The sequence below is a fragment of the Rhinoderma darwinii genome, chromosome 2 (genome assembly GCF_050947455.1).
Source record: "Rhinoderma darwinii isolate aRhiDar2 chromosome 2, aRhiDar2.hap1, whole genome shotgun sequence".
Taxonomy (NCBI): domain Eukaryota; kingdom Metazoa; phylum Chordata; class Amphibia; order Anura; family Rhinodermatidae; genus Rhinoderma; species Rhinoderma darwinii.
The window spans coordinates 84561899-84584214 of NC_134688.1; the positions used below are offsets into that span (position 1 = coordinate 84561899).

The 22316-nt window shown below is 45.3% G+C and overlaps 2 protein-coding genes across 4 annotated transcripts in view; one reads left to right on the top strand and one right to left on the bottom strand.

Annotated features, from left to right (window-relative positions):
- LOC142742281 (cell division cycle-associated protein 7-like) overlaps positions 1 to 5166 on the bottom strand; it is a 35130-nt gene extending 29964 nt beyond the window's left edge. The window contains exon 1 of the mRNA XM_075851850.1: positions 5085 to 5166. The gene's annotated coding sequence lies outside the window, so the exon portion shown is untranslated. The remainder of the gene's footprint in view (positions 1 to 5084) is intronic.
- AMHR2 (anti-Mullerian hormone receptor type 2) overlaps positions 1 to 22316 on the top strand; it is a 65870-nt gene that overhangs the window by 9401 nt on the left and 34153 nt on the right. For 2 of the 3 annotated variants that reach the window (XM_075851847.1, XM_075851849.1), the window contains exons 4-7: positions 15718 to 15804; positions 16693 to 16764; positions 16878 to 16999; positions 18554 to 18790. In XM_075851847.1, coding sequence (XP_075707962.1) covers positions 15718 to 15804; positions 16693 to 16764; positions 16878 to 16999; positions 18554 to 18790 — 518 coding nt within the window. The remainder of the gene's footprint in view (positions 1 to 15717; positions 15805 to 16692; positions 16765 to 16877; positions 17000 to 18553; positions 18791 to 22316) is intronic. The other variant, XM_075851848.1, reaches the window with a different exon arrangement.

Sequence of the window (22316 nt, forward strand, 5' to 3'; positions counted from 1 at the left end):
AACAAACATTTTGGCGCAATTTGGCACATTTCATCAGTTAAAAAAAATTGTCTGTCTGATAGCTATAATACTGAATTTCAAGAATCGAGTTTCGGGTGGTCGCTTTCTGGTCCCCATTATCATAACATTGGTGGGGGAAATTGGCTTAGCTGCAGTTACACCTGAATCTTTGGATTTTGAGTTAGGGTGCGTTCACATATATCAGTTGTATCAGGATCAGTTTTTTTGTCTCTCAAGTGATTACAACTAATGCAAAAACTGATGCAAAAATGTATCAGTTGTCATCAGGCTTTTTCACAATTTTTAATACAAAACCATCAGTTGTCATCAGTTGTCATTAGTTGTCATTTGTTGTCATTAGTTTTTACCATCCGTTTTTAGCATCAGTTTTTACCACAATGGTCCACAATATAGTAGTCTAGGCTCTGAAAATGTGCCCCTGTATATAGTGCCACACACCCCATGTAGATAATACTGCAGTGCCTCTGTAGATAGTGCCACCCCCCCTGTATATAGTGCCACAGACCCCCTGTAGCTTATGCCACAGTGCCCTCTGTATATAGTGCCACACAACCACTGTAGATAATGCTGAAGTGCCCTCTTTAGATAGTGCCACCCCCTGTATATAGTGCCACACTCCCTGTATATAGTACCACACACCCCTGTATATAGTGCCACACACGCCCCTGTAGATAATGCCACAGTGCCCTCTGTATATAATGCCACAGTACCCCCTGTAGATAATGTCACACAGCCCCCCTGTAGATAGCGCCACACAGCATCCCCTTTAGCTGGCACCACACACACGCCCCAGTAATAATGCCACATAATGCCGCAGTGCCCTCTGTATATAATGCCACAGTATCTCCTGTGTATAATGCCACTGTACTCCCTGTAGATAATGTCACACAGCCCCCCTGTAGATCGCACCACACAGCGCCCCCTGTAGATAGGGCTACACAGCGCCCCATGTAGATGGTGCCACATTGCGCCCCATGTAGATGGTGCCACATTGCGCCCCATGTAAATTGTGCCACATAGTGCCCTCCCGTAGATAGCAGATATTCAAGAAAACAGCAGCACAGGCATAAACATTTTTTATTGGCAATGGACAACTCCCCAAACATGGGTGGTGTACGCAGTAAAGAAACCCAGGTCCAAGGGAGACAATCAATATGCAATCGAAGAAAGGAAATGCAACACTCAAGATAATCCAATTAAGTTTTTTTTTTATTTATTCACCAAGCATAATAACATTTGGGTCTTTATCCATATATGGACAGTGATGTCAAGGGCTTCCCCGAGCGCTGTGCCCGGGGAATTATCGGCGAGCGGAGGAGCTCCCTCTGCTCCTCTGCTATGAACTCATTCTGAAGCATGGACCTAATCGTTCCCTGCTTCAGTATTAAGTTCAACTGTGTCTGCGTCCTGAGGACACAAACACAGTTGACAGCGGGACATACCCCCGGCCGCATGGAGCAGCGGGACACCGCCCGGAATCCGGGACTGTCCCGCTGAATCCGGGACAGGTGGGAGGGTAGTTGTCAGGGTCTCCGCCTGGAGTGGAATGCCTGGCAATGCTATGACCCGGGATTCCGCTCCTAGCTCACATCCACCTTCCCGTCGGGTGCTGCCGGAAGGTGGATGCGGCACCACCCGGTGTTCATCCGGCCACAATTAAAATATATAGGATACGGCGCCGGACCTCCCTGGGAGCTGGAACCAAAAACACTACAGGTAATCTTTTTGGATCCGGCGCCATACGTCCCCATATGTCCCCTGTGCCAGAACAGATCCCATAGAAAGCTATGGGATCCGTTCCAGCATCGGTTTGCCTCCGGCTTTTCTTCAACACGCCGGAGGTAAACTGAAGCGGACGCCAGACATATGTGATCGGCCCCTACATTAGACTTAAAATAATTTCACCATGGAAATAGCAACTGAAGGTAGCTGTGAGTCCTCAGTCATGCATACTATAAAAACAATCAATTGTCTAGATTTAAACCAGAAACTCCTTTCTCCCAAGCAGCAGCTGTTCTCCCTGAACTAATTGGTGCTGCTCGATAGCTCCACTGCTGGATCTGATTTCTAGTTTTTCTTGATTCCTGTCTCTCTTGATTCCTTGCATCAGTGACGGATTAAGTAGACCATAGGCCCTGGGCTGTTCCACAAACTTGTGCCCCCCCTTCCCCACCGCCGCTCTACCGTGTCTATAGTGAACACCACTTTTCTGTGCGAGCATTGACAAAAGGGTGTTACGATTCCCCTTGGCAAAGGGCTGTGTCCCTACATACTGACAGTCTCCAACCATCGCTGACTATATCACACTGTGCAGGGACACATGCTCTTGACCAGGGGCGTGACTAGGGTCTTAAAATATCAGGGGCACAAGCCCAGAGACATATATTTTCACCCACCCCCACCGAAAAATAATTAATTTTTTACATATATATCGGAGATAGCATATATATATAAGACTAAAGCTCCTATAGCTACACCACTGGATAGAATTGGATGCATTGTCTCAGCAGACAGTATCACACATGATAGGCTTAGATACATGGCCCCACCAGACAGTATCATACATGATAGGCTTAGATACATGGCCCCAGCATACAGTATCTTACATGATAGGCTTAGATACATGGCCCCAGCAGACAGTATCACACATGATAGACTTAGGGCTCATTCAGATGATAGTGAATCTCGTCTGTGTGTTGTGCGTTGAAATAACGCACAGCACACGGCACTATTGATTTCAATGGGGCTATTCACACATGCGTGAGTTTTCATGCAGCGTGTGTCCGTTGTGTGAAACTCACACATATATTAGTGCGTTTTCATGCACCTAGTCGCCATTTGATGTCAATGGGTGCGTGAAAAACACGGACAGCACATGGACGACATTTCACGCATCAATTACATTGAAAAAAAAGTGCTTGCAAGTGCGTGAAAAACACATGCCACACGCAAAGCACACTGATGCAAAACGCAACGCACTCGACCAGATTTACGCGCGTTTTTTACGTGCGTAAATCTGTCACGCTCGTGTGAATGTAGCCTTAGATACAGGCCCCCAGCAGTAAGTATCCTTGTGCTAAACCTCAGGGGCAAATTTGGCATTTCTGGGGCCCCGAGCAAAGTTATGTCTCGGGTCTATAATCAAAGACACCTGTCTAGAGGTCCCCACACAATGCCCCCTGTATATAGAGTCACAACCCCCCTGTATGGTTCCACACACAGTCCCTCTGCGATACATCCCCTTTGTAGACAGCGCCATGCAGTCCCCTGTAGTTAGTCCTACATACCCTCCTTGTCTCAGCAGACAGTATCATACATTATAGGCTTAGATACATGGCCCAGCAGACAGAATCACACATGATAAGCTTAGATGCATGGCCCGGCAGACAGTGTCACACATGATAGACTTAGATACAGTGCCCCAGAAGTCAGTATCACCCATGATAGACTTAGATGCAGGGCCCCAGCAATAAGTATCCTTGTACTACTTGTACTAACATACAGGGCCGCCATCAGGGGGGTATTAGGGGTAGTGGTGTGAGGGGCCCGGCCAAACCTAACTGAAAGGGGGGCCCGGCAACTTCCGCGACATTCTTTTGGTAGGAAAAAAACGGGCCCCTGCAATGGGGCCCATTTTTTTCACCAAAAGAATGTCGTGAGCTGCTGCTGCTGCTGCGGGCCCCCTCCCCTCGTCATGGGGGGCCGTCAAACCGTCCGCCCACGCGCGCGCACCCGATCGCGCGCACAAGGAAACTCCCGCGCGTGCGCACTCGCGAGCGCGCACCCACGAACGCCCGCACTGGAGACCGCCCACGCGCGCACCCGCGATCGGCCGCGCGCGCACCCGCGAACGAAGCGCGCGCAGCCGCGGACACACATGGACAAAACTTACCTGGAGCCTGGCTGGAGGTGAAGGACTGGACGTCTGGACCGAAGACCTCGCCTGGAAGACATCGCCGGAAGAGGACTGGAGTGGGAGCATCTCTTCTGACACGGTGAGTAAATTATCTCAAAGTGCTGTTTATGTATGGCCCTGTTCACACAGTATTTTGCAGGCAAAAAAAAATCTGCCTCAAAATTCCTTAAAGAATTTTGAGGCAGATTTTGACCTGCCCACACTATCTTGCCGCGTTTTTTTGCTGCGTTTTTTGCTCGTGGCGATTGAGGACAGCAGACAAAAAACGCAGCGAAAAATGCATTTTCTGCCTCCCATTGATTTCGATGGGAGGTCAGAGGCGGAACCGCGGCAAGAAAGGACGTGCTGCTTTTTCTTTTTTCCGCAACTGGCTCCCATTGATTTCAGATTAACTCTGTGAACTGGGCCTTATTGTTGGGGCTTATTCAGACGAACGTGTAATACATCCGTGCAACGTGCGTGATTTTCACGCGCCTCGCATGGACCTATGTTACTCTATGGGGCCGTGCAGACTGTCAGTGATTTTCACGCAGCGTGTGTCCGCTGCGTAAAACTCACGACATGTCCTATATTTGTGCATTGTTTGCGCATCACGCACCCATTGAAGTCAATGGGTGCGTGAAAATCACGCCCAGCACTTCCGCAGCCGTATAAACTATGAATGAAAACAGAAAAGCACCACGTGCTACAAACATACAAACAGAGTGTCATAATGATGGCGGCTGCGCGAAAATCACGCAACCGCGCATCATACGCTGCTGACACACGGAGCTGTTATGGACCTTTTGCATGCGCAAAACGCCACGTTTTTTGCGCGTGCAAAAAGCACACGCTTGTGTAAATCCGGCCTTAGGGTAGGAACACACTAGGCATGAACACTGCAGATTTTATGCAACACATTTTATTGTGGAAAATCCGCAGCGTATTACAGTCGCAGCCGAGTGGATGAGGTTTGAACAAATCTCATTCACACGCTGCAAAAATAATGGACCTGCAGTGTGGTTTTTGGCTTTTTAAGCCGCAGCATGTCAATTTATTCTGCAGAATCGCTGCTCCTTTGTTGCGGAAATGCTGCGGTTCTGCCGCAAAAATCACACATGAGAAGAAAAAAAAGGTACTTTTTTAAATTGATAAAGTTTAGACTTACCCCGGCCGTAGTCCTGGTGACGCGATCCTCTATTCTTAGCGCAGCCCGGCCTCCTGTCATGACGTTTCATCCCATGTGACTGCTGCAGCGGTCACATGGTCTACAGCGTCATCCCAGGAGGCGGGGCTACGTTCAGAAGAGAGAGATGCGTCACCTAAACTACAGCCGGGGTAAGTCTAAACTTTTATTTCCCTGCAGGATTCCCGCAGCGGACACGCCTCACCAAACCTGCGCCACTATTTGGTGCGGTTTTGCTGGCGGAATTCCCTGCGGCTACCGGGGCGGATAAGCTGTGGAGTTTTACTCAGCATATTCGCCTAGTGTGTCCCTTATGATGTCGCTCCTGGAGCTGCTGCCGGTCTCTAAATAGGCAGTTGGTTCAGTAGAATTTGGAATTATTTTTTTTTGTGAACCAGCTTAAAAAAATACAAAACTTTTGTGTTAGGGCCTGTTCACATCACTGTTCGCTTCCGCTCCGGGGTTCCTTCTGAGGTTTCTGTCGGGTGAACCCCGCAACGGAAAGTGAAAGTGATAGCACAGCTTCCGTTTCCATCACCATTAGCGCAGTCGACTGCGCTATTGATTCCGTCCGAAAACCAGCCGGAATGGTGACGAACGGAAACCATTAGCGATGTTTCCGTCACCATTGAGATCAATGGTGACTGAAACGGAAGCTGTGCTGTCACTTTCACTTTCCGTTGCGGAGTTCACCCGAAAGAAACCTCAGACGGAACCCCGGAGCGGTGGTTCGTCACCATTTCGGCTGGTTTTCGGACGGAATCAATAGCGCAGTCGACTGCGCTAATGGTGATGGAAACGGAAGCTGTGCTATCACTTTCCGTTACGGGGTTCACCCGACAGAAACCTCAGATGGAACCCCGGAGCGGAAGCGAACAGTGATGTGAACAGGCCCTAACACAAAAGTTTTGTATTTTTTTAAGCTGGTTCACAAAAAAAAATAATTCCAAATTCTACTGAACCAACTGCCTATTTAGAGAGCGGCAGCAGCTCCAGGAGCGACATCATAAGGGACACACTAGGCGGATATGCTGAGTAAAACTACACAGCTTATCCGCCCCGGTAGCCGCAGGGAATTCTGCCAGCAAAACCGCACCAAATAGTGGCGCAGGTTTCGTGAGGCGTGTCCGCTGCGGGAATCCTGCAGGGAAAAAAAAGTTTAGACTTGCCCCAGCCGTAGTTTAGGGCGACGCGTCTCTCTCTTCTGAACGTAGCCCCGCCTCCTGGGATGACGCTGTAAACCGTGTGACCGCTGCAGCAGTCACATGGGATGAAACGTCATGACAGGAGGCCGGGCTGCGCTAAGAATAGAGGATCGCGTCACCAGGACTACAGCCGGGGCAAGTCTAAACTTTTTTATAAATTTAAAAAAGTGCCTTTTTTTTTTTTTCTCATTTGTGATTTTTGCGGCAGAACCGCATCATTTCTGCAACAGAGGAGCGGCGATTCCACAGAATACATTGACATGCTGCGGCTTAAAAAGCCAAAAAGCCACACTGCAGGTCCATTATTTTTGCAGCGTGTGGGTGAGATTTGTTCATATCTCATCCACTTGGCTGCGACTGTAATACGCTGCGGATTATCCACAATAAAATGTGTTGCATAAAATCTGCAGTGTTCATGCCTAGTGTGTTCCTACCCTAAGGCCGGATTTACACAAGCGTGTGCTTTTTGCGCGCGCAAAAACGTGGCGTTTTGCGCTTGCAAAAGGTCCATAACAGCTCCGTGTGTCAGCAGCGTATGATGCGTGGCTGCGTGATTTTCGCGCAGCCGCCATCATTATGACACTCTGTTTGTATGTTTGTAGCACGTGGTGCTTTTCTGTTTTCATTCATAGTTTATACGGCTGCGGAAGTGCTGGGCGGGATTTTCACGCACCCATTGACTTCAATGGGTGCGTGATGCGCGGACAATGCACAAATATCGGACATGTCCTGAGTTTTACGCAGCGGACTCACGCTGCGTGAAAATCACTGACAGTCTGCACGGCCCCATAGAGTAACATAGGTCCGTGCGAGGTGCGTGAAAATCACTGACAGTCTGCACGGCCCCATAGAGTAACATAGGTCCGTGCGAGGCGCGTGAAAATCACGCACGTTGCACGGATGTATTACACGTTCGTCTGAATAAGCCCTAACAATAAGGCCCAGTTCACAGAGTTTTTGGGCCTTGATATTGACTCGGACACTGCGTCAGAATCAGCACCAAACAACTTCCAAAACCGCCTCCCATTGATTTAATCTGAAATCAATGGGAGCCAGTCGCGGAAAAAAGAAAAAGCAGCACGTCCTTTCTTGCCGTGGTTCCGCCTCTGACCTGCCATCGAAATCAATGGGAGGCAGAAAATTCATTTTTCGCTGCATTTTCTGTCTGCTGTCCTCAATCGCCGCAGGCAAAAAACGCGGCAAGATAGTGTGGGCAGGTCAAAATCTGCCTCAAAATTCGGTGCGCGGTTCCAGGCGGTCGCCGGTGCGCATGCGCGGGAGTTTGCGGGTGCGCGTGATCGGTCGCACGGGCGGCGGTGTTTGACGGCCCCCATGCTACCCAGGGCCGCCATCAGGGGGGGTATTAGGGGTACTGATGTGAGAGGCCCGGCCAAACCTAATTGAAAGGGGGGCCCGCAGCTCATGACATTCTTTTGGTGAAAAAAACAGGCCCCATTGCAGGGGCCTGTTTTTTTTCTACCAAAGGCAAATCGCGGCAGTTTGCCGGGCCCCCCTTTCAATTAGGTTTGGCCGGGCCTCTCACATCAGTACCCCTAATACCCCCCCTGATGGCGGCCCTGGGTACCATGATATAGTACTGGACGGAGTACCGTTAACAGGCGGTGCCACGGTAGGGGGGCCCACAAAATTTTATCTGTAGGGGGCCCTGAAATTCCTGATGGCGGCCCTGCTAACATATGTCCACCCCCCAAAAAAATGTGTGTGCGCGTATGTTTATGTGTGTATGTGTGTGTGTGTGTGTGTGTGTGTGTGAGTGTGAATATATATATATATATATATATATATATGAGACAGCATATCTGTAGCACTCTGACCCTATAGCTATGGAAAGGATTAGATACAGTGGTTCAGCAGACAGTATCACACATGATAGGATTAGATACAGGGCCCAGCTCACTGACGTTGCGGCTACAGCACTGGACCCAGGAAAGGTAAGAATAATAACTGTTTTGCTTTTTTATGTGTTACAATTTTTTTTTGTGTGTTTGTGTTTTATTACAGGTTTGGTCGTTGGACTACGTTGGATTCGAGGACTATCTCGATGACAGCTTTTTTTATTCTCAATAAAATGTTTAATGAGGGTTCTGTGGATTTTTTTATTTCAATAAAATATTTTTTTTACGTGCTTGTATTTTTTTAAACTTTATTACTACCTCCTTATTAATAGCTGCTGGCTAATTGACAGCGTCCATTATTAAGGCGAGGCTTAATGTTAGCCAGTGCAGAGGCTAACCCTAACCCTCATTATTACCCCAGTACTCACCGCCACCAGGAGTGTCGGGAAGAGCCAGGTATGATCCAGTACCCGATCATCTGTAGTTATGAACGGGTACTGTGGTGACCGCAGGCTGGTGTTATTTGGCTGGGAAAGGCCCAGAACAGTGGGTCATCTCACCCTTGTAATCCTAGGCTGCTGCTGCTGCTGTGTTGTATCTGGCTGGTTATGAAAAAGGGGGATGGGATGTCATATTTTTTCCAATTATTTATTTAAAGAACGATCAACTTTTTTTTTTTAAATGACGTGGGGTCCCCCCCAATTTTCATAACCAGCTTGATACAACACAGCAGCAGCAGGCTAGCATAACCAGAGTGGGAAGGGCCGCTGTTTTTGGCCTTTCCCAGCCTTATAATACCAGCCTGCGGCCTCCCCAGTGCCTGACCATCGGTACAGATAGTCAGGTACTGGATCTTACCCGGGTACCGGGCAATAATGGAGGTTAGTGTTAGCCTTTGCACCGGCTAACACTAAGCCCCGCCTTAGTAATTGACACTGTCAATCAACCAGCGGCCATTACTAAAGCGGTAGTAATAAAGTTTAAAAGAAAATACAAAGACATAGATAAAATATTTTATTTAAATAAAAACCTTCCCACACAACCCTCATTAACCATTTTATTGAAAATAAAAAAAGCCGTCATCGAAGTAGTTCTCGAATCCGACGTAGTCCAGCAACCGATCCTGTAAAAAATCACAAACACATAAAAAAACATTGGTAACACATGTGGTAGGCTTAGATACAGGGCCCATGTGTGATACTGTCTGTTAGACCATGTATCTAAGCCTACCACTGTATAAGATTATGGTCCGCTGGGGCCCTGTATCTAAGCCTACTATGTGGTAAGCTTAGATACAGAGCCCATCAGACATGGGCCATGTATCTAAGAATATCATGTGGTACGCTTAGATACAGGGTCCATGTGTGAAACGGTCTGGTAGACCCTGTATCTAAGCTTACCACAAGGTAGGCTTAGATACAGGAGCCCAGCAGACCGTAGCGTTACACTTACATGTCATGACGCGAGAAGACGTCAGAACTTCTGCTATGCTCGGAAGAAATATGGGTAAGTATGTGTCGTTACTATAGTAACAGGGGTATTTTATTACATAGGCCCCAGTTATTATAGTAACTTTTATAGATGCGATGTGGGTTAAATTGCGCACTCAAATATGGCAGTCGCCGGGGATCCGGGGCACCGGGCCAAAGATCCAGGGCCCCGAAGGCCCGGTGCTAGCGACGCCCCTGCTCTTGACAACGGGAATGGTAATACGTATTTGGCTACTAGTCCTGGGTACACAAAGACCTTATGTGGAATACAAGGATTTCCTACAACAGACATGTCAGGAGAGGGGACAGATCCTCTATAGATCCAGTGACTCGCAAGTGACGTCTTCTCTGATGGGAGTCCTTCTCTTTTCTTCTCCATCTGACCCCGACCGGTATGGCGACTTCTCCTGATGAGACATCTTTGTTCCTTGCTTCTGCAGCCTTTTCCAGCTTCTATAGAAACACAAAAATTCAGATGCCAAGGCCCAGGACCATACATTAAAGGGGTTGTCTGGGCACAGACCGGTTTTTCATAATGATGACCTATTGATGTGCCCAGACAATACCCTTTTACTCAGACTAATAAATTAGAATACATACAGACCCCAGACATTCTAAACTATTGCAATCCCCAGACCATACCCCCCCTAAAAAATACAGATCCCAGAACAAGCACCCTAAATAAATACAGACCCGCAGAACAAGCACCCTAAATAAATACAGATCCCAGAACAAGCACCCTAAATACAGACCAAAGATCTGACCCCCTAAACTAATAATGAACCCAGACCTGACTCCCTAACTAATACAGCACCCAGACCCCTATATAAATACCCCTAATCTAATACAGACCCCAGACCAGGCACCCTAAATATAGACCCCCATAAACTATTACAGACCCCAGACCTGACTCTTTAAACTAATACAGAAACCAGACCCCCTAAATACAGACCCCTAAACTAATACAGAGCCCAGACCAGGCCCCTTAAATACAGACCCCATAAACTAATACAGACCCCAGACCTGACTCTCTAAACTAATACAGAACCCATACCACCTAAATACAGACCCCAAAATAAAGACCCCTAAACTAATACAGACCCCAGACCAGACCCCCTAAATACAGACCCCAGACTGCTTAAACTAATACAAACCCCAGACCAGACCCCCTAAATATAGACCACCTAAATACAGACCCCAGACCACCTAAATACACACCCCAGACCCCTTAAACTAATACAGACCCCCAGACCTCCTAATTACAGACCCTTTAAACTAACAGACTCCAGACCAGACCCCCTAAGTACAGACCCCAAACCCCTTAAACCAGGGGTGGGGAACGCCCGGCCCGCGTGATCATTTGGTCTGGCCCAGCCTTAAACCACGCTGCCGCCGCATCATTCACTGCTTGGCTCTGTCCACCCTACTCACTCATTTAGGAGCAGGAGAAGGGCGGACGGGGCTAAGCATGGCTGTGGCAGCGGCGGTTTGAGTGAGGTCGGTGCTTGCCAGCCCAAGAGTGGACCAGTCCGGTCACCTGACCTGAGACAGTGACATGAGATCAGGTGACTGGACTGGTCCACTCCCATCACAGCACGCAAAGTGAGGTCCAAGTAACTTAAAGTTGTTTTTTTTCATCAACGGGATATGTCATAAATGTCCGATAGATGCCGTCCCACCTCTGGGTCTCAGATCTATCTCTAGAACGGGGTCCCCTACCTTTTTGTGTTGTGGCTGAAGCTTGTGATTTCCGACCATGAAGAAGAAAACAGCGTAGTTCGCGGAGCTACGCTGTTTCCTAAGTCCCATAGAACTGAATGGTAGTTACGGAAACAGCTTAACTCGCATGCTGTGCTGCTTCAGTAACTGCCATTCACTATTATGGGAGTTACCGAAACAGCGCAGCTCAGCTAGTTATGCTATTTTCTTCTTCATGGTCGGAAATCAGCAGGAACACAGAGAGGTAGAACGGGATTTAGGGGGCCCGTTCTAGAGATAGGCGGGTCCCGCATTTATTTGACATTTATGACCTATCGTGTGGGTAGGTCATAAAAGTCCCTGATGGGAAAAACCCTTTAAGTAAGTAAGTCGAAACAACTTACTGCTGCGAGTTCTTTTCTACACTTACCAAAGAGAAGACTGCGCTGCAGACTGACTGACGCAGTAGCAACATCATCAATACCGGCTAACATCACACGCCTCACCACAGAGAAGCAGTTTATGCCATCACATTAGGGGTGAGTTAATTAAATATTTTACCAAATATAGCAGCCTAATTTTTAAGTTGATAATTTTGTATGGCCCGCGAATGATGTTATAAATATCCAAATAGCCCTCGGCAAAAAAAATGTTCCCCACCCCCGCCTTAAACTAATATAGACCCCAGACCAGACCCTCTAAATACAGACCCCAGACCCCTTAAACAAATCCATACCCTCAGGGCGGATTTACACAAACGTGATATACGTCCGTGCAACGCGCGTGATTTTCACACGCCTCGCAAGGACCTATATTAGTCTATGGGGCCGTGCAGACAGTCCGTGATTTTTACGCAGCGGGTGTCCGTTGCGTAAAACTCACGACATGTCCTATATTTCTACGTTTTTCGCGCATCAAGCACACATTGAAGTCAATGGTTGCGTGAAAATCACGCACACCACACGGAAGCACTTCTGTGGGATGCGTGTGATTCGCGCAACAGCAGTCAAAAGTATGATTGAAAACAGAAAAGCACCACGTGCTTTTCTGTTTACAAACATACAAACAGAGTGTCATAATGATGGCGTCTGCGCGAAAATCACGCAGCCGCGCATCATATGGGGATGACACAAGGAGCTGTTAAGTGCCTTTTGCGCGCGCAAATTGCACACGCACATGTAAATCCGCTCTTATACTTACCTAGCAGCTCACCTCACGGTCTTCTCTCTTGCTGCTCTTCTAGGACCTGCGGTCATGTGACCAGCAAGTCTCTAAACAGTAACAAGAACTCCAGACATATGGTCATGTGACCTTTAGGGTATGTTCACACGCTGAGAGGCAGTTACGTGTGAAAAGACAGACTGTTAACAGCTGCCTCGTTTCACACGTAAATGCTCCTCCTCGTAATTTACGAGGCGTCTGAGACGCTCGTAAATCTTGAGCCGTGCTTCATTGAGTTCAATGAAGAACGGCTCAAATTACGTGGCAAAGAAGTGCCCTGCACTTCTTTGCCGAGGCAGTCAATTTACGCGTCGTCGTTTGACAGCTGTCAAACGACGACGCGTAAATTACAGGTCGTCTGCACAATACGTCGGCAAACCCATTCAAATGAATGGGCAGATGTTTGCCGACGTATTGCAACCCTATTTTCAGACGTAAAACGAGGCATAATACGCCTCGTTTACATCTGAAAATAGGTCGTGTGAACCCAGCCTTATGTTTGCAGGTCCTTTTGCAGGACATACACAATGCTGTTTTGTCACATTTTTTTGCAGAGATTCGCGGAAAAATCGTGGCAAAAATGTGACCAAACTGCATTGTACTTTGGGTGGCTGCCCAAAACGCCCTAATGATGATCGGCTATTACCTTGCATTGATTGTCTGATTGGATTCACCCTTTTGGCTTCCTATAAAAGTCTGCCACTTGCCCTGACTCCTTGCCAGAATATTGCACTTTGTGCCTGAAGTCTAGTTCCTTGCTGCCTTACTCAACAAACTATTGCTGCTTATCTGTGTACCGAACTTATAAAGTTTCCTGACCACGTCTCTGCCTCACACTACAACTTGTTTCTGCTAATCTTTGTACTAAACTTGTATTTTTTCTGACCATGTCTCTGCTTCATGCTACAATTTTTTGCCGCTTATCTGTGTAGTGAAATTGAATTGTTTTCTGACCACATCTCTGCCTTATGCTACAACCGGTTGCCACTTATCTGTGTACCAAACCTGGACTGTTACTTGACTGCACTGGCTATTACAACCCCCCACCAGATTGTGTCCATCACTGGACTCCGAATCTGCTACAGACCTTGACACCAATATAGCTATAATGGGACCTAGGAGAAGGGGCCAATCTCAGGCTAGCCCTATCCCCCTTTCCTATGATCTGTGAAAACCTTCACAGAGCTCCCCCTATCCAGAATCAGAGCAACTATAGTTAAGAAAAAAGGGGGTTAACAGCAAAAGAGTCATGTTACCCTTCTCTTCTTCAAGGGCATCATATGTGATAGTCTAAACCAGTAATGGCAGGGGGGCAATTTTGATTTTTTGTAATGGAACTGCTCCTGCACTATATATACCTTGACTAGCACAATACAGAGTTTGAGGGTGCCTAAATTACTTCAATCCATATTCTGAAGGTGCAGCAACAACAATAATATTCTGCTTCAATAATCTATGACTTTTCCAGCAGAATCAGTGAATGTTTGATAAATGCAATCAATGAAGAATTTAGACTTTGATCTGTTTTATCAAATTGAAGAGGAAACAAAACCTAGCAGAATTTGAAATATTATTTCTAGACATTCAGGCTAGCCAGGAAATCATACCCTGTAGTCCTTTACGGGGCTCAGATGAACAAATGATATAATAAGACAATGTCCCTAACAAGATGGCCTGTGCCCACTGGAAATATTGCCCAGCAACGTCCAACACTGATTGCAGTGTTTGGGTATGTTCACACACAGTGAGCAAAAACGTCTGAAAAGAATATTTCAATATTAAAGATTTTTACCTATCTATCTATCTATCTATCTATCTATCTATCTATCTATCTATCTATCTATCTATCTATCATCTATCTATCTATCTATCTATCTATCTATCTATCTATCTATCTATCTATCTATCTATCTATCTATCTATCTATCATCTATCTATCTATCTATCTATCTATCTATCTATCTATCTATCTATCTATCTATCTATCTATCTATCTATCACCTATAAAAAAATAATAATTGAGGTTTTAACACTGATCTACAGAAAATGTTTCTTTATGGGGTTTGTGTCATAATGAAAACCTGTCCATACGCTTTTGTTAGTAGGTTTGTCACTTCGGTCAATTTTGTTTGTATTCACAATCCCTCCAGTGTCCTTGCTACTCATCAGAAGCGTATACATAATGTTTTAGGATTTTGTCGTTTGGATACCATTTGCAAGGTTTCGGATTCTTTAATTTCTTCTCATCCTTTGCTAGCAAAAGAACATAAGAATGGGGTTTCTCAGAATTTATCCCATCCCATTTCTAAAATAGGCTTTGAAGGATTCCAGGGCTTTGATTTTATAGAACCAATAATTTTTAGAGTGGTCTGATCTTAACTTGATGCTCAGGCAAAATCTTTAACAGGGACCCCAACTCTAATGTGTAATTTACAGTATTGGTCACTTCATATGGGTCAGAGGAACCTTTTGGGTGCCCTTAGGATGAGGGGCCCAGTTGCAACAGCAACACCCTAAAGTTACCTCCTTGTGTCTGTCTACCTTGCTCATATACTGAAGCACCCTAGTGGAGGAAAGATGCATAGTTCTCTGGTGGAAATATAAGAGAAAGACTAAATAAATAAATAAAAAATTGAAAGGTATATTCCAGCCTCCAGCATTTTTCACCTATTCACTTGATAGGTGAAAAATTCTAGATTGGTGGGTGTCCAATTTATGGGACCCCCACCGTTCCCCCCCCCCCAACCGTTAGATCCCCCCATACTGGCGATCGGTGGGGGGCCAAGCGGTCAGACCCCCACCAATCTAACATTTTTGAAAATGCTGGAAGCTGGAATACTCCTTTAATTCCCAAATATGATGAATAATAGAATACAATGACTACTGCAGGTAAGGAAGGCATTATAGAAGTATGGTTAATCAGATCCACACAAATCTCTAATCTCTTCTATTTTATTGTGCCTTGAAGCTATTAATGTCTGTATATACGTAATGTCATAATGCGTGCAGTCCACTTTATAAATCTCAGTTTCAGAATGAATGATATTTTCTCTTGCCCTGAGTATGATCACACAGGCTGGGAAGCTGGGAAATACAGGTGCTGTTGGGGGAGGACATATGTTTCTCTGACTGGATTTCTTATCAGCTGAACTAGAGAGATGTGCGCACTGGAACGCCTCCTGTGATTGGGTGAAAGCTGCGAGGGAGCAACCGTGGAATGCAAGCAGTTTCAGTAAGGGAATGACCACAGACTTTGATGTCCATCAAAGAAACATGTGACAAAGGGAGTGTTCGCAAACAGTCCATGACTTAAAAGCGTAGAACTAGTGACTCAGAAAGGTGACATAATATACTAGCATGTCTTTATATTTAGATCTGAGCCTAGAATCTATAGATGCCAAACACACATACATTTCACAGTTTAAATAATGTCTTCCTATATTTATATGTGGATATTTTCTGTACATGATTTATACAATAAATATATATATATATATATATGTATATATATATATATATATATATATGTATATATATATATATATATATATATTAATATATATACACATCACCAAAAATACCTACTAAAGTGTAGACAAAAGCTGTTGAAAAACTATTAATTCTCAATAATTTGCCTATTCTATTATCAGTAAGCTCTTGTAAGGCCGGTTTTAACACAAGCGTAATACAGGCGCAAATCCCTGCCTGACTATAGGCCTAATGACCCGAACTAACAGCACCATAGATAAGTATGATGCTGTTTGTTTGAGTCATTAGACCCAAGCTTGGGCCGGTATTTGCGCTAGTAATATGGCCACAGAGATGCGCCCGTATTACGCTTTTTGAAACTGGCCTATAAATGGGATTACTGTTTATGAAATCCCTAATACAGGGGTGTAGGCAACTTCACTTTTTTTTTTTGCAGATCACCAGATATATGAAATATAAGATGACATACAGTATACACCTCACATTTTAAATACATAGAAAATGATTTCAAGATGCCATGTATGACATATGTATGCAGGGACATGTGAGTCGTGGGATAAGTTAACTAATCTTTAGCTGTTTCTAATGTAAAAACGGAAAAGTATACTGACGAACCCTGTGTAATTTTCAGGGAACCGTGTGGCTGTATTCGTGGCTATCATTACCATCTTTTTGTTATTAAGCATTTTGGGGTTCATCATAGGTAAGAAAAAATAATAATCCTGTGTATCTATAAGTAACTATAGACATTAAATCTGTTTATTGAGAAATCCTTGTGTTGATCTGCGTCCATTGTAATTCTTTTATTCTCACTAGTGAGGAGAGCAAAACATTGTCTGCTGGTCAGAGGTGAGAGTTTGCTGGAAAACCAGGAGGGAGTCCTACAAGAGAAGAGCAGCCCTCCAACACAGCCAGTGGACGGACTTATTCTACTACAGGTTTGCTCTTTGCCAATATGAAGTGACATTGAAGGGGTTTTTCCATCTCATAAAGTGATGGCATATTGCTAAGATGTGCCATCACTTTTTGATCGGTGGAGGTTTAACCTTCAGGATCCTGAGAATGAAGGGGCTACAGCACTGCTGATGGCTTATCTTAGCGTTAAAATGGTAAAAACCCTTTAATTCAGTTGGTTATGGCCTCCCACCTCCAAACTGAAGCAGAACTGAGCAATTTATGCTAATTGTCAAACACCAGGATTTTATTGGATAACATGGGTACATGGAAGTTTCTTTCTCCATCCTGGAACTGCATCTCTCAACATCCCAATAAAAAAGTTGGGACTTCATCCACACATTCCGCCAGCCCAATCAGACTCATCTTAGCTGTAACCATGCCCAGAGATTAAAGTGTAGCTAAACGTTTGACAAACTTCTGGCATGTCATAGTGACATGTCAGAAGATTGGATTGGTAGGGGTCCAAGCACTGAGACCCCCCACCAATCGCTAGAACGAATAGGTTGAAGCACTCGTGTGGGCGCTCAGCCACTTCGTGTGTGTTCGGCTTTTTCCAAAAATCAATGTATCGGAGTACAGGCTCATAGGCTTTCTGTTGAGCCCGTACACTATATATTTATTTCCGGAAAAAGCCGAAATAGACACGAAGCGGATGAGCGCTCACACGAGCACCTCAGCTGCTTCGTTCTATCGATTGGTGGGGGTCTCAGTGCTCGGACCCCCACCAATCCAGTCTTCTGACATGTCACTATGACATGTCAGAAGTTTGTCAAACATTTAGCTACACTTTAAGTGATTATGCTCTTTTGTTCACATGGCTCCTGACTACATTTTGCTGTTGACATTGCAGTGTAACGCAGAATATATTTTATGAATGCATGGTCTACTACTCTTGTGTGATCTCTTCACACTCTACCCTTGTAATGCCCCCATTTTGCCAGCCGGAGTGCGCAATAAATGCTTCCCAAAGAGTTTACACAAGTGGTGCCAGCCAGAGCGCCCATAAATTTCCGTCACTGTTCCCACAAATGCCAAAAACAGTCTCCCAGACTGCAGTTATTCCCGTCTCCATAACTCTTAGCCACTGTACCACCAGAGACCCATAAAACAGTAGAAACAGCATTTCACTAAGGCTATGTTCACACTGGCATCATGGTTGCAGTTTATAACTATGCTGGATCCTGCTGGATCCACCATACAATAGATCCAATTAACTTATGTTGGGGTTCCGTAATTCTGCGCTAATATTGGCATCAAATGTGAGGAAACTCCTGATGGAGGCACATTTGTGAACAGAGTCTAACGTACTTCATGCTATTACACTGTGTGGTAATGATGCCTTAAAGTGAATGTCTACCTTTTAACACCATGTCGTTTTTTTACTCCAATATTGATTACATTTTTAATAAACTTTCTGTGGATTTCCCATAAATCAAATAATTGGACAAAAACAACAAAAGATTTTGAGAGCACATTATGACATCTGCAATTACATCATTATAGTGCCAATATAACAGGTCTTCTTTGTGTTTCAGGTGCTTCGAGAAGAGAGTTTGGCTGCAAATCTGTGGCTTGGTGCTCTGTATGGTAAGGGTGTTATCATAAAATGTTTCCCACCCCCACTGAAGACGCTTTATGGCCAAGAGTGGAGGATACTGAGCCTTCTGACTCCTCTACAGCATGAGAACATTGTCTGCCTCATAGCAGCTGGATCTGGTACTGAGGGGATGCTGGAGCATCACAAGCTTTTAGTCTTTCAGCATTATCCTGAAGTGAGTGTTTAATACCTTCCATTATAGTAACATCTTTGATGCATGTAATGTGGCGTTTTCTCTAGTAGTGCCACTCTAAAAAAAACACAGTCACAGACCAATATATGTAGAACAAGACTTTTACTGAACATGACTGATTTTACAGTGGCACAAAATCATACTGCGACTTTCTCTTTTAAGAGGCACAGCAAGCATAATGGTTCTTCCACTTTTAGTGCCACAGAAACTTGAACAATAACTTTCAATCACATATCCTTGAGTGGGTCTCTCCCTACCTAAGACCAGATCCCCGCCACACAGCTTCCCGCCTTATCCTCAATTCCTGCCCTTTTCTTCAGGTGGTTTTCCATGCTCCCAAGTGCCTACTTATTCCTTTCCAGAACTTGTCATACAGGCCCAAGCAATCTAATAGCTTTCGTCCCACCATTCAGGGACTATCCTTTCTAGGACCCAACTGTCCATTCCTCTACAATACACGCTAGACAGGCACTACTTCTGCTCGCCACCAGACCTCACTCAGGTCTCTTTACTACCACCTCCAGTCACTCCAGGATTCGGGTAGCCATCACACAGGGCTCTACTCTAAAGGGACTCCCACCACCACCACCTACTCCAATGGATTCCAGTAACACAGCCTGTTCCAGGACTACCAAGCCATGTTTCAAGCTCCCAGGGCAAGCAGACCCACAGCAGGTTCCTTTTCCAGCCTACCTAAAGGGAACTCCTAGTCCTCCTTTCCAGGCACCACTACAAACATCCCCTACTGGTGCCCTGCCCTGGTTGACTTTTCCCACAGCATGAGCAGACTTTTCCAGAGCTACCATGCCAGTAAGACACTTTACACCACAGCAGTCCATGTATCAGCTCTGCACAGACTTTGGGCAACCTCCGGCATCCACCTCTATCCACAGCCTCCAGTTTTATATTGCCCTGCAGCAAGACAAGCCATCTCGTTCACCAGATCCTCTCTTTCTCTCACAATAGGCACTCACTCCTCCTCACTGAGCTCCGCTTTCCCTTCTCAATTTGGGCACCAAATCCCCTTCTTTTTATTTGCTCCTGCACTCTCCCCTCCTACCAGCGACGTGGCGCAGCATACCAGGATCTTCCAGGGCCTGTCAGCTATTCCCCTCTTCCCTGTCACCACTTCATCCACCTCACCCCTGATGGAGCATCACTGATCACAGCACCGCAGAATATTGCGCCTGCGCCTCCAGGGACCTGCAAAAACAAGACAATAGCACAACTACATATTTAGGCCCCATGCACACGAACGTAAAAACGCCCGTAATTATGGGCTGTAATTACGGCACGTTTTTACGGGCCCATGGACTTCTATTGGCCACGGGTACCTCCCCGTATGCTTACGGGAAGGTGCCCGTGCCATTGAAACTTATAGAACATGTCCTATTTCAGGCCGTAATTATGAAAACCAATAAATACCCACGGAGGGATTTTAGTTCAAATAGTGCAAAAATGTAAACATCTAACTATAATACAATGTTACAGATTGTATAGATGGCACTATGCAAGAATCCTTAGTAATGACCAAGTTAACCTTGGTGCATTGATCAAGTGATGCTATAAGACACTATAATGGAAGAATGATCAACTTAGGTACACAACAATATAGAAATGTGAAAATATATAAATTTTATTACATAAAAACATGAACAAGTTTAAAAGATGGATAAAAAGATGAGTCACACAATGATATAGGCGTCAACCTGTGTTAGACCAAGAATAAATAATTAACATTTGTTATGAGCAGATTACAGACATGATGTACAGAAAAATCTAGTAGAAACAGTCAAACAGGGTATCAGACAATATTAGCGACTGCTAAGTATGAGATGGCAATTAGTAAATATAATGAGGACAAAGTCCAATAGTTATGCCAAATACGTCACAGTAAGGACACTGATAATGAAGTGCTGCAAACAGGCTCAGTAGAGTCTGAAATACCAGAATAAGGTTACTGACCGGTGAAAGATAGATTTACATACCAATGGACATGGTTGCACACAGAGGAGACGCACGCACCCGACGCGCGTTTCGGCAAATGCCTTCGTCTGGGGGTCACCCACACTGTTTGCAGCACTTCATTATCAGTGTCCTTACTGTGACGTATTTGGCATAACTATCCTGCACTGATAGATAGAAGGGCTGCCGATTACTGCAGTGTAATTTTGCAGCGAAAACGTGCCTGTAAATAAGGGTGGAATACGGGTGACACCGGACCCATATTTACAGGCACGGGTCCGTAAATACTGGTGCAATACGGGTCGAATACATGTGACCAAGGACCCGTATTTACGCCAGTATTTACGGGAGGACAAAAATACGTTCGTGTGCATGAGGCCTTACACCTGGGATTCAAACAGTCATCTAAAGGGTGAGGTAACCTATTTACAAAAGGATAGATGTCTCAGTTTATAGGCTGTAGTGAGGGGTGGGGGTAAGGGTTGCACTTATTTCATCCTCCTTAAATGCACACTAAATGACTGGCTTGACAACTGGACCATGCAGGTCTACTGAACAAAACATAGTTTACCTATAGGTTCTACGTGTAAAACTGGCCTAAGAGTATTTATAAAAAGTAGTACAAAGAAAAAGTGGATGTGTTTCTCAAAGCACAAGTAACTGGGCACGACTTTTTCTTTGCCATAGTTTTCATAAACCACAGGTGGTTAAATCATTTTGTGGTGTGAACCACTATTCATTGCACTGCAGTACTATTTTTTTTCCTGGGACTCCATAGAGACATATTTTGCAGAGCAATTTTCCAATTGAAGAATACTTTGAGTGGCTTACAACACAGTGCGCTGCTGTGGACTGCAGCTGCCGTCCTATAGTTAAATTGGACTGCTAGACTACAAAAGGTCTCCATGCAGCCTCACTATAAATGATACAAAATATTAGGAATCACTATGGAGTTCCATGACCTGTAGAAATGCACTTTTCTCGTGACTTTGTGCTATTATATGGTTAGGGAAATCTCTGGTGACTTCTAAAAACATACACCGATCAGTCATAACATTACAATCACCTGCCTAATATTGTGTAGATCCCCCTCGTGCCACCAAAAAAGAGATGACCCATCGAGGCATTGACTCCACAAGACATCTGTAGGATGTGGTATCTGGTACCAAGATATTAGCAGCAGATCCTTTCAATTTTGAAAGTTACAAGATCGGGCCTCCATGGATTAGACTTTTTTTTTCCTACACATTCCTAAGATGCTCGATTGGACTAAGATCTGGGGAATCTGGAGGCCACGTCAACACCTTGAACTCTTTGTCATGTTCCTCAAACCATTCCTGAACAATTTTTGCAGATGGCAGGGCGCATTATCCTGCTGAAAGAGGCCACTGCCATTCGGGAATATCATTGCCATTGTCACGTAAGGTTCATGGACCCACTGGGCCGTACCGCCTCGGTATGGCAGCTGGCCAACAGGGCGCCGGTCAGAGTCTATAGTTCATATAGGGTACCTGTGGCAGCTCAGACAGTAGCAAGGCAGGCT